At 42.8% G+C, this 13411-nt stretch overlaps 1 protein-coding gene across 4 annotated transcripts in view; it reads left to right on the top strand.

The window, feature by feature from the left end:
* ROBO1 (roundabout guidance receptor 1) overlaps positions 1 to 13411 on the top strand; it is a 1215767-nt gene that overhangs the window by 778776 nt on the left and 423580 nt on the right. Inside the window, exon 1 of one of the 4 annotated variants that reach the window (XM_002716647.5) lies at positions 4595 to 5845. The exons of the other annotated variants lie outside the window; for them this stretch is intronic. Within the exon in view, the coding sequence (XP_002716693.2) occupies positions 5791 to 5845 (55 nt within the window). The 5' untranslated portion in view covers positions 4595 to 5790. Of the gene's footprint in view, positions 1 to 4594; positions 5846 to 13411 lie in introns of those variants that run through there. 4 annotated transcript variants of the gene reach the window in all.

Genomic DNA, 13411 nt, shown 5'->3' with positions numbered 1-13411 from the left:
TAAAGGATAGAGACACAAACAAAAACAATGCTGTTTAAAAAAAGTGTCCTATGTACATTTGATAGAAATTAAATAGACCAATCTTCTTGAAACACAGTAGATGTTTCAACAAGTGTGTTTACTTTCCTTTATTAAGATTATTTTAGTTCCCTTCTAATATGGGACTTTTCTTATATATCTAAAATTAGGAAAATATTCACATATTTATTTCAGCTAAGAAATTTAGGCACTAAGCGTTGTAGATATTATTCAGCAATTCTATGTAAAAATTGTTAAACTAGCTCTTGTATCCTGAGGGATGGTATCTTGGAGTAGATAACATAGCCTCTGTGTGTACTTCTTGCCAGATCTGCTCTCCAGATGTGCTGCAATTTGTGGCTTGCATCCTAAGCCCAATCTAAGGCTTCTTACTAAGAGAAGACAGAGAGATGTGCTAGTTTGTATTTTCCTTTAGGAACTTACCTCTGTTCCTCGTGATCCAAAGAAGTGGTATCTGAAATCACAGAGGAGCTCATGGGAGTTTTGTTGTATCCTGAGTTCCTGAAGCTACCCCCATGAAATATAAAGTCAGATCTGAGCAGCCCAAGGAGAATTATTACCGCTCTAGAAATTTTGCTCTCTAAAAGCTCCTATTCATAAGACTGTTGGAATGTGCTCCTTTCTTATTTCTTCAAAATTCTTAAGGATACATTTTTAAGAATCCTGAATTGTATAGGCTACAAATGAGATAAAAAATCTTCAATCCCATCAAGGTGGCATGTACCAATGCCATCTCACTGTTCCAGGTGATCAATTTCAGTTCACAGTTGGTCATGGTGGAGGGACTGGGAGTCAAAGGGAGCACACAGACAAGTCTAGTACCTGCTAACGCTAACCGATGGAGTAAATAAAGGGGAGAGTGATCCAACATGGGAAGTGAGATACTCACCAGACTCATAGAATGGCAGATGTCCTAAATAGCACTCTGGCCTCAGAATCAGCCCTAAAGGCATTCGGATCTGGCTGAAAAGCCCATGAGAGTATTTCAGGCATGGAAAGCCAAGACACTCTGGCAAAAGATCTCTGCGAGTGAGATCCCAGTGGCAAGAACAGGTCTTCAAAGAAGGAGGTACCTTTCTCTGAAGGGAGGAGAGAACCTCCACTTTGACTATGACCTTGTCTAAACAAGATAAGAGTCGGAGAACTCAGAGGGCTTCCATAGCCTTGGAAACTCATGACTGGAGCATAGGGAGATTACTGATGCCATAGACAGGAGTGTCAATTGGTAAAGTCAACAACAGGAGTCACTGTGCACTTACTCCTCATGTAGGATCTCTGTCCTTAATGTGCTGTACATTGAGATTTAATGCTATAACGAGTACTCAAACAATATATTTCACTTTGTGTTTCTATGGGGGTGCAAACTGTTGAAATCCTTACTTAATGCATACTAAACTGATCCTCTGTAAAAAAAAAAAAAAAGAAAAAAAAAGAAATTATCAATTCCCAACTTGACTCTCACTGGGATTAAACATGACAATAGGTCTGCTCTGATTTCATCATCATTTAAAAAAAAATCATCTATTATTTTTCACTTTATGTTTCTGTGTGGGAGCAAACTGTTGAAATCCATACTTAATGTATACTAAGCTGATCTTCTGTATATTAAGATAATCGAAAATGAATCTTGATGTGAATGGAAGGGGAGAGGGAGTGGGAAAGGGGAGGGTTGTGGGTGGGAGGGACGGTATGGGGGGGAAGCCATTGTAATCCATAAGTCGTACTTTGGAAATTTATATTCATTAGATAAAAGTTTAAAAAAAAAAGAAATAGAATAAAAAAAAAAAACCCTGAAAAAAAAATCTTTAAATGGATCTTTAGAATCTAGCACTCATTCAGACTATGGTGGCCGGAATAAGGGTCCTGAGTGCAAATTAAGACCCTTTCTTCTTTCCTTGCTCGTTGTTTCCCAACCAGTGCAGAGTGAGTCAGAATTCTATGGGACTGGTCTCAGTTGCCTGTAGATGTGATGTGAGCAGGTTTCCTATGCAAGTGCACACACTTACGCTGCACACACACTCACGTGGAACACCGAGCATTTCATGCATTCTTGTAGACAATTTCATGTTCAGGAGTAAAAGTGGAAAGGCGCTAAGTTGTTCTGATTCATCCATCTCCAGGAATGTCCTCAGCTGTCATTTCCCCCTCATCAGTTTGCTTTCACTTTTTGGAACAGATGCCACTCTGGAGATGGTTCTGTTCTTTGCAGCTTCCCATAGTAAGAGCAATAAGGGCCTACTGAATGGGACTCTATTTGCATGTTGCCCCAAAAGCACACTTTTCCGTTTCTTGCAAAGAGATGATGGGCATTAAGTGTCTGTCTGCTTGATTAAGAGAGTGAGTAAAAGGAAGTAGTGAGAGTTCTCAGGTGCATTAAGTTCCATCACTCATTAAAGATCCATGGTGCCTTCTGAATACAAATTCTTGTTTTGAAACGCCACCGTGACTAATGTAATTGACAGACAAAATACACTTTGGATGAGGCAGGAGATGGAAAAAAAAAAAAGACACATGAAGTGGTGATGATGGTCCTCATCAGCCAAGAGTTAGTGTGAGAATGTACTAACTGCTGTCTCTCCCAGGAAATAGCATCTCCAAGGGTGGAAGAGAGGACTTGGGTAGGTGTTTACTTCTGAAATTGCAAAATGAAACACAGCATTAATATGGTTTCCATATATTGAGAGATCTTATCAAACTTCCAGAAATTAAGGGATCCATATTGGGGAGCAATGGAAAAGGGAACCTTGCATATATACTTATATGCATATATAAAGTTTATTTTTATTTATTTGAAAGGCAGAGACAGAGAGATCTTTCATCTGCTGATTCACTCCCCAAATTCCCACAATAGCCAGGGATGGGCCAGGCCAAAGCTGGGAGCCAGGAACTCCATTTGGGTCTACCTGTGGGTGGCAGTCACCCAAGTACTTAATCCATCACTCTCAGGGCACGCATTAGAAGGAAGCCGGATTGGAAGCCAATGTAGGACTCAAATCCAGGCACTCTGATAGGGTATACTGGTGTCCCAAGTGGTGGCTTAACCAGGGGGACCACAATGACTGCCCCTCTAGTTTGTATTTAAAAGTATTCATCCTTTACTGGAAGTTCAAAATCTTTGTTTAAAGTGCATTCAAATGATATGAGGATTTGAAGGATTTTCTCCGTCTCTCCAGACTACCACGCTTTAGCTTATTTATTTTTTATTGCCAGGTAAGCTTATCTTAAAAGCACATTTTATTCCAAGAAGAGAAAGTCTATGTTTTTCAGTAAATATCTTTCCACAAAGACCAATCAATATGTGTTTTTCAGCATTTACTGCACATTCTTGTTCTGATTGCTGAAAAGATTTTGGTGAGAGTCTTTGAATTCTTATCTGCAGCCTGTTTACTGAATTTGCAGGCAGCTTTCTCAGGATTAAACTATCTTGCTTTCAAAAATAGATGCTGGTAACCAGTTTATTTTCCACAAAATGATGCTCTGAGGTCATGTGTTGGATCAGCAGCAACCAGAGTGAATGTACGACGTTTGCCTTTAAAATTTAATGTTTCTTTAGGCAATGCATGGTCTCATAAGAAAAAAAAAAAGGAAATGCCCAATAGTTTCTACAAAAAAAGAACTCTTCATGTCCCATCCCAAGACAGTGGCAATTTTCCACTTTTCAGAGACAACCAAGTAATTATGTTGGAGCTATTTTAGGTTACTTTGCTGATTTGTTAATAAAAATAATAACTCTAAGGATCCATTTCGACCACTTTTTGAGCATTCCACATGGATTAGGTGTTTTACCTACAGTGTCTTATTTAATAGAAAGAAAAATGGATGGATGCAGGAATGAATGAGCGACAGGTGCGCCCAGTTTGTTTTGCTATGGGTGGGTAGGATTTGTGAACACAACCAAGTATCTTCAGAGCCCCTATTTTATCCTGGCAGGGGCCCAGAGCTAGTAAGTGGCAGGTTGGGATTTCAGGGTGGTGTCTTGGGCGTCAAAGCCCACGCCCACTGGTTTCGAAAAGCTGAATGACTTCTCAGAACTGCAAACTCTGAGGCAATCAAGGACGTTTTCCACAAATGTCCCTCTTCCATTATTACTCCCCCCATTGTTAACTTCCTAATACAACAAGCTCCGGAGTCGAAGGCCAGGATCTCTATCCAAAAGCCTCCATGGTCCAGCGGCAAAGGCCTTACATTGGAGTGCCCCCCTCTCCCTGACTCCACTCTCAATAACTTCAACTTAAAGGACTGGGAAGGTACTGAATTCAGTACCCACCTACTCACGCAGCCCAGAGTCCTCTGCCTCCAGCTCTAAAGGCCTGTGGCTCCAATTTGTTTGTTTTTTTAAAAAATGGGAATGAGGAAGGTTGAGCATGGAGTTCTTTGAGAGTTTATTCCAATCCCTGGCAGCGGTAAGGAAGAGGTTAAGCTGGACCAGGAGGATTTTTGAAGTCTTTGGCTGGGAGGTTCCATTTGGATAAAAGGTGCAGGGGAGCTAGGGGTGGCGAGAGAGAGCAGAGAAGTTCTCCGCCGCTTGGATTTTCCAGCCCGGGCAGTTTGATTCTCACCTGAGGGCGCAGTTGGGCACCCGGGGTCTGGGGCTGGAAATATTCTCGAGTAGAACTTGCCTGGCCAACGCCTATAGCGCGCCCAGCGAGGCATGGCAAGGACCGCGCGGCCCCTTTAAGTATTCTCGGGCCGGGGTGGAGAGGGAGGAAACTAGGAGCCGCGGGGACGGTGGGGGAAACCCACAAGCAATTGAGCCCGAGCGGAGGCAGCGTGAGAGCCGAAACTTCAGACGCTGCAGCTCCCGGCCGAGCTCCAGTGAGCCGCGGCGGCCGGCGCTCCCGCCCGCAGCATCCTTCCACCAGCCCGGGGAGGTCCGGGAGTTGCGTCCCTGCAGCTACCACGAGCCAGGGGTGCGGGTTCCCGCCCCCCCAGGAAGTTTGGGCTCCGGCGCAGTTTGGGGCGCTGGGCGCGCGCGCGCCCCAGGGAGCCAGGGACCGCCGGCGATGTTGGGCGCGGCGCGGGGCTGGGGACGCCTGGAAGGCATGAGCGTGTCTGCGGTCCCGCTGCCGGCCCCGCTGCCCTCGGCATCCCCCAAGTGATGGGAACAAGGGCCCGCCCAGGCAGCCGCTGTCGCCGCACCGCCCCCTCGCTCGCCCCCTGCGCGCGGAGTCACCCAGGCACACCCCCGGCACCCCGAGCCGGCCGTCTGGAGCTGCTGCCGCTACCTGGGCTGCCGTTACCGCCTGCGCCGGTGGCTGGCTGCTGACGGGGCTCGCCCGTGGACCGAGAAGCACTTTTTGGCCCTCGCTCAGCGGTTCTCAGTGCCCAACTTCGCCGCCGCCGCCGCCGCCGCGCCTGCCCTCGCAGCGGCGCTCGGGCGCACGTTGTGGGGCGCTCGCCGGGAGGCTGAGGCAGCCCGTGGAGCCGGGAAGCCGCACCTCTGCGCCTGGGCTTTGGCTCTTTGTTGTTCGCCGTGGATGGTCCCTGGAAGGGGCTGAGCCTCCTCGGAAGCCCTGGGCCGTGGGGAACACAGCCCTGGGAATTCTTCGTCTGCTAGGGGCTCGGAGATACTGACAAGCGACCGGAAAGGTCCACGAGGAACTGCCCTGAAACTCCTGGCGGATGGACCCACGTTGCTTATATTAAGCCTTTGTGTGTAGTGTGTGTGGTGTGTGGCTTCGTACATTTGGGGACCCCGTTTCTGCTCCCTTCTCTTGGCATGAGACTGTATGCAGGAGCCACCCGAGGACAATGATCGCGGAGCCCGCTCACTTTTACCTCTTTGGATTCATATGTCTCTGTTCAGGTAACCCCGCGTCTTCTTTCTTCGCCCGCTTGGTATCTCTTGCTCGCCCCCTCTCCACTTTTCAGAATCAACCCTCTTCCTTCACCCCCACCCCCACCTCCCCAAGTTCAGTTCATTTGGGCATCCTCTCCCTTCTAAGGGCGGAGGGAGCCGTCCCCCTAAGGGACTTTCAAGCAAGAAGGTTCCGAGTTCGCTTCTGGGGATGTCCCTCACCCCCCCACCCCCCATCTTCTCCAAGCCTCCCCAAGCCTCTGCGCAGCCCTCGGCCTCTCGCCAAAATCAGGGCACGCCCAGATTACTGGGCAGACGCACGTTTCAGCACGAGGGTGGGAGGAGGCAGCGGCTGGCGGTGAGCTTGGGCCCCAGGAGGAGCCCATGTGAATGTTGTCCAGCGGCTGGTTCCTGCGGGGAGGGAGGTGTGCGGCCCGGGAGCTGGTCGCCCACAGACTCGCCAGGATTCCTGAACCTGGCCCTCCCGATTCGCCCCTCCCCTTCCGAGCATAAGGGGTTATTAGTAGTTTTATGTAACCAAAGTCTGTAATTAAATTCCATTCTGAAGAAACTTCAGGAAATAACTCCTTCTTAGGGTAGGATCTAAACTAGCCATTGCCTGGCTGGGTTGAGAAAGGAAAACAGGCGGTTGCAAGTAAGTGAAAAGGAGCAAGCAGTTGTGTGGAAATTTCTCCTTTGCCATGGGCAACAGAAGGCTGGATTTAGGATTTTTGGTATTAATTGGATGGTTCTGCAACGGTAGATGCAACGTTCGAAGGATGCTGCGACGGGCTCCTTCTGACCTAAGAGTCCAGACTGTATCTCTACTTGCAGATAGTTTTCTTACACACTCCCCAGGAAACGTCCACTGTGGGTGAACCAAGCCACGGCTCAACTTTTGTGCCTTTCTTTTTGGTAGATAGATTCTGGTTTCAATCATGGATCCGGTTTCAGGCCCTCAAACCCACTCACACACTCACACACAGGCGCACACGCAGCACACTGCACCTCAGGGGACTTTCATAGTTACACACTGAGCTTCAAGTTGCATCAGGGCCTGCAGGTTAGAGTCATTCAGTTTGCATAATTGCTAAAACCATTTTGCAGGTTAGTTTGAACTTTTTGTGCATGGTCTGTGGTTACCATTCATGTTTTGAACCGGGATTTTTACGTAAGCCGAATAGTTAATGGAATATGAAAAGGAATGAGACAGTTGTACAGCAGTGACACATATGAGTCCTTAGAAGTTTCTCAGCGTGCGGGAGTGCTTGCTGGCTGAAAGTTACAAAGAGCATTTCCAACCAAACCAAATGGAAATCCACTGAATTGTTATTCTTTTGAGGAAAACAGAAACTGGAATTTCAGCCTTGGATTGTTAATATCCATATATTTTATATGTCACAGTGGATGGATGAGCAAATTGAATTAACTGTTTGGGGCCGCCTTTTCTTTCGCCAGTTCTCGGTTCCCCCTTTCTGTGTTGCATCCTTTTTTATTTATTTATTTTTTTTAGTTTGCATATCTGAGGGATTGACTAGTACTCCCTGCACACTCCCCATCACCCCCACCTCCAGCCATGGATGCAAGTCAGAAACTTCAAGGTCTGAGCCCTCTATTTGCTTCCTCGCTGTGTCTCCCCCTAGTTTAATTTACAGCTTCAGATACCTTTGAGATTTTTGTTGATACACCTTCTTGGTTAAAGTTTATTCACGTGTGTAAAGTGAAGTGTCAGTGTGATAGATGACTGGAGGGGCAGATTACTGGAGATAGGGGGATTAATGGTCATTAGTCACTGTGTGAGCTGAGTTTGTATATGTTGGGACATTCTATCATGGCTGTAGATTAAAGATAGGGTCACACTAATAGGGTATTACTGAAAACTGGTCGTGTCAGTGTGCAAATTGTGTCTCCACTTGGAGAAATACCTGGGGGTGTGCTATCAGACTAAAGAATTTGATTAGTAGTTAGTGTCTGAGGTTTGTAATTTGAATAGATAGGACACATTTAAAATCTTAGAGCAAAAAGTTTGTTTTTCTAATTTTCCATTTAAACTACTGATGATTTTTATAAACCCAAGTTTTCCTCATAGGTGGTGCTTATCTACTTTGTTTGCCATGGTACAGGCCAGTGGTGTCTTTGTAAGGTGCTCACTCCTATTTAATAACCCAAAGCATTTTATCATTCTCCTGATAACTTTCACTCATGCTGTGAATCTGAACTTGGAAGGCCCAGGAAGTTTTGGGGCTGCTAGACTGATTTCATGACAGTGTGCTATTCCAAGGCAACACCATTGATTTAAATAAAACTTCACAGAACTCAGGTAAGGAACTGGTAACTTGGGTGTGCCCAAGACACCTGGTCAGGGAATGAATGAAGTTCGTGAAAGATTGTGTTTCATGTCTTGCCCCAAGCCTGGATCACAGTCTATCACTTGTTAATGGAGTGTATTTAAGAGAAATGTGGTGAGCTTAGTTAAATCAAAGTATACTGAGGGGGTCACGTACCTTCGACAAGATTTAACCTGTAAAAGGTTGTCAGTTCTTTTTTCTTTTCCTTTCTTCCTTTTTTCTTTTTCTTTTTTTTTAAAAACTGGCTGCCAACTTAGCAAAGTCCTGGAGTTTTCTTCAAACAGATCGTAAACTCCATTTTGGTGTGTTGATGGCATACTTCACATTGAGTATTATGTTGAAGAGTGTTTACTTTTTGTTGTGTTTTATTTATTAGCCTAATGCTACAATAAGTACCTGTCTTCATTCTGATAAACTAAGATTTGGGAAAAAAGTAGGTATTTATTGAGATAGTCATTTTTATGGCAATGAATTTTTTTAATTAATTTGTCTATCTCTGTTCTTTTCTGTGGATAGCTACACTTTTGGTGGCCTAAGAGGCAGCCTTGAAAAAAATCTGTGATCCCTCAGGAACTAATTCTAAACATTCTGCCTTCATAGACTTCCTCTTCTCAAGTCCATTTGCTAAAATCTGCTTTTAAGAGGAAAAGTGATTGAATTACAGTTTAAACTTAGGGTGAGATCTGAATTTCAAATAAAGTGGAAGTTTACTGGTGCTGTCTATTTTTCTCTATTTTTGGGGGAGTGGTGGTTTTTCTCGAGAAGAATTTTTTTTAGTGAGTTTCACTATTTGAGCTACTTATCTGAATCTCTGGCCTTTCTCCTTTCCACTCTCTCCTTCTGGCAAGCTTCTTTGGTACTTCCAATAACTTCTGGTTAGTTTCTTTATAACTAGTTGGCTTTTAGATCTGGATATCATACTGTTTTTTAAAACATTTTCTTTCCTTTCAGTGGACCCATGGGGTATTTATGGTTAAAATGTCTTAGAACAGATAGTTTGCCTGGAGTTTTTTCTTAGTCATTGTTGTGACAAGTGAAATGTACTTGTATGAGTTAAACTGGTGCAGAATGTTAAATTTCAAACTAGCAATGACAACTGTTTACTTATTTTTACATTGACTAGATATCTATAATTTAATGGGGCAACAGGAATGCTTTGGAAGGAAATTTAGGGTAACAGCTTCTTAATGAAGATCTTAAGTAGTTGAATTTTCATTTGTAGACTTCTATAATAGTAAGATGCTAAAGTAATACTTATGTTAATTTCTGACCCTTTAAAAAAGTTTGAATTCTAAACACAAAAATTTCAGCTGTCTCACAAGCTTGATTCTGCATGAGAAAATTTAAGGAGCTCAAAGTTGTCATTTAATTTAAAGTTAGGCCTAAGATAATAGATAGAGTAAATTAAGCAATGTGGGAAGTAGAAAGGCAAAAAAGAAACCAGAAGCAGGAGTCTAGAGAAGTGAGGTTGACATGAAGATCCAGGGTTGAGCTAGTTTTAAAATACAGACAAAAGTGAGGTGGAAGCAGATAGAGCAAATCTGAGTTCGCAGAGCTCACCACCCATGACAGGAGAAGCAAATTTGAAATGTGGATCTCTGAAAACTTGAGATCAGTGTGCATACTGTATATTTAACAACTATATAAACAGTGATATATTTTCCATTTTATAAAATAAAAACAATTTACACATGCTTAATCTTTAATGAATTTATTGAACTATTTTTTACGGCTATGTTTTGTAAGAATTTGGACTATTGACTAACTTGATGGCAGAGAGAGGAGTTAAACACCAAGTAGTAACCTTACATCATAACATGTTTGCTTAGATTAGATAAGTAAAATGAAAAGGAAATAATTTAAAAATGAGACTGAGTCCAAAATCTGGGCGACATTAAGAAACTTTTTAAATACGGTAGCTGTGAAGCTGCAATTCCACTTAACTGAACATTCACTGTTATCTTATTTAATACTTATCAGACACCCTGGCAGAGATTCTGTTGTTAAATATTGATCTTATTTTATAGTTGTGGAAACTACATCATAGAGAAGTTAAGTGATGTGGACAAACAGAGATCTGTACTGAGTTGGCTACAGAACTCCCAAACACTGTACACTTTCCTAATTCAAACAGAAATGGAGAAATTGAATAAGAAAGATTATGGTTCAGTCACCTTTTATTTTAAAGCTTGTTCTCCAAATTCACCTCAACAATACTGTGGGTTGACCATTTGAGGACTTGGAAAGGAGGCATTATTTTCCCTGTTATTAAGAAAATCACCTTTAAATTTTGAGGTCATCAGAAAATTCTTTACTCATAGCCAGATCACATTCAGCTGTTATCACGTCTGCATTTGCTGGCTTGCTTAAATGAGGAACCTGAACGTAATTCAAAACCTTGTCTGCTGGCGATGCTGATGCACAGAGATTCTAAGTTGTATCTTGGAAAATGAGTGCCATTCTCATTCATGCACACTTGAGGATGGATTTTGTTCTGAGTCCCAAGGCAAATGATTGGCATTCATGAAAGGAGAACCTGTGGAGAGAGAGAATCATTTCCCCTGTGGCTGCTCTTACCCTCTGGGTTGGGTGTGGGCTGGAGGTTATTTAGTGGGAGATGAGCCTTCTGCTTGACTGCTATTTACTGATGACTCCCTTCATGGTTACCGATCATGGAAGGGTTGAGCACCAGTACCTGGTTGATCAGCTGGTTGGAAACTGCTTATGCATAGCCAATAAAGGTGCCATCCTGTGGAGATCAAAAGGCCACCTCCTTTTTTTTTTTTAACAGTTCTGGAATAGATAAGTTTCCTTTTCCCTTTCTCCCTCCTCTTTCAGCACTTTTCTTCAATCTTGCTATTGAAGAAGAGGAAGCAAATAGGTTATCTGTAGTGAACAGGGAGATAGCTTTGATCTCCACCTCTGCACGCCTGTCTTCCTCATCCAAGAGGCTGTTTCTAACACTGGAAGGTGTCATATTGCTTTCTTCATGAGAGAGCTCAGCCTCATTTCTCTTGAGCCAAGCAGGCTACAGGCTCTACAAATCCCCTTACTTCCGTGAGTTTACTTGGCTTCCAAATATCTTATGACAGTGTCATTCGGCACATAGAATAATATTTTGAGCAGCATGACTGTGCATATCTTTCTGACTTCTTTCAAGGAGAGAAGAAAGTACTTCTTTGGCATTCCCAGCTGTCCCTGACTTGAGCCAGAAAAGAATATCTGTTTATTTTATTAATTATTTTTTTGAGGGAGAGTGTATAGAAGGTAAACAGTTATTGAAAATGTTCTTGGATCACGTTGAGTTTGATGTTAAGTAGTCCCTAGCCTTAATACCTGTCACCTAGTCTGACACGCAAATGAAGCGTTAAAAGCACCATCAATGAATACAAGCAAATGTCAGCAGAGTAGTGTGGCACTGTGTTAAGTGGGAATATAGTCTTTCTTTGTCAACTGATTGATTTGTATGCAGCGGATGAAGAAGTAGTCAGCTTCATTTCCTAACACGATTTTGAGAATCTTTTAAATAAAATTTTTAAAAATTTTATTTGAAAAGTAGACACATACACACCACACACACACACACACACACGTACACGGAGAGAAAATGAGGGGGAGAAAGATCTTTTATCTCCTGGGTTACTCCATAAGTGCTGGTAACTGCAAAGGCTGGGCGAGGCCATAGCCAGGAGCATAGAACTTAACCCAAGTCTCCCACACGTATGGAAGGAACCCAAGTACTTGAGGAATGATTTGCTGCCTCCCAGTGTGTACATTAAGAGAAAGCTGGAATTAGAAGCAGAGCCGACACTGGAAATCTGGGTGCTCCAATGTGGAATGCTGGCATACCAAGTGGTGTCTTAAGCACTGTGCCAAATGACTCCACTGGGATCCTTTTTTATTTTTAAAAATATTTTGTTAGCCTTGTAGTTAACTGTATAAGTTTTAGCAGAAAATATATATTTTTAAAGAAATTCTGCTAATAGCAATTAGTAGTTACACTTCCACAGGATGCTCTTGATTGAATTTCACAAAATATTAAGTTAAAAATCTGTGTTCATCTCATCTGTTAAGGACATGGGAGCCAGGACAGTTTGTCCACAGTCATCCATGGAAGGAGCATGGAATCCTCCAAACCTTCCCCTAAAGTTATTTGGGAGGGATTTGGTTTGAGAGTATTAGAGACATAGTTTGTATCTTACCTCCCTATAGGTTTTCCTTTAAAGTAAGGATAAGTAGTATTTGAGGATTACTGAAAGTGTTACATGTGACTATTTAGTAGTTTAGAAATCATTTTAAGTGTATGTGATTTCTTGATTTACCTTACATTTTCAATGAACATAGCAAGAGACAGAGTTCATATGACTATATAGTTCTTGGTAGCATATTGTTTATGGCCATAATTTATATACTATTATGGAAAATAATATGTACTTGGTAAGTATGGTTCTGGATATTAGAAAAGGAAACACAGGTCGGGTTTTAGCTGTTCTCCAGTAAAGTGATGGAGGCCCTTCCATATCATTAAAATTCCAGTTAGAGGGGCAGGCATTGTGGTACGTTGCATTAAGCCACTGCTGCCTCCACTGACATTCCATATCACAGTGCTGGTTCTAGTCCTGACTACTCAGATTCTCATTCTGCTTCCTGCTGTTGTGCCAGGGAAGGCATCAAAAGATGGCCCAAATGCTTGGAATCCTGCCACCCACTTGGGGGGCTCAGATGGAATTCCTAGCTCCTGGCTTCTGCCTGGCGCATCCCTGGCTGTTAGGACCTTCTGGGGAGCGAACCACCAGGTGAAAAATCTCTCTCTCTTTCTCTTTGTTTCTCTCTTTCTGTCTCTCTGCCTTTCAATTAAATGCATAAGTAAATTTTAAAAAAAGAAAAGAAATTCCAAATAGGGTAGGAAAGGAAAATGTGACCAAAGAACAAAGAATGAGCAAATGAGGCCACACATGTCTGATTTAACATCATATATGCTGATGAGATACACGAAATCTTAGAATTTGATCTCCAAATTTGTGTCATCTGTATGTATGCTGTATGCTATATTTTCTAGTGTAGCATGTGACTTTTTTCTCTAATAATGGACTTGTAATTTAGCTGAGGAAAATCATATCTGCAGTTACTTTCCTATAAAATAAAATGTTTTTGGTTTCACTGACCTGAAGTTAATTTTGTTTACTAAGTCTTGATTTAAAAGATAGCTGTCATCACTCTGAAAGTT

Source organism: Oryctolagus cuniculus, chromosome 4 (assembly GCF_964237555.1).
Source record: "Oryctolagus cuniculus chromosome 4, mOryCun1.1, whole genome shotgun sequence".
Lineage (NCBI taxonomy): Eukaryota > Metazoa > Chordata > Mammalia > Lagomorpha > Leporidae > Oryctolagus > Oryctolagus cuniculus.
This window is presented reverse-complemented; position numbering and strand designations above follow the sequence as displayed.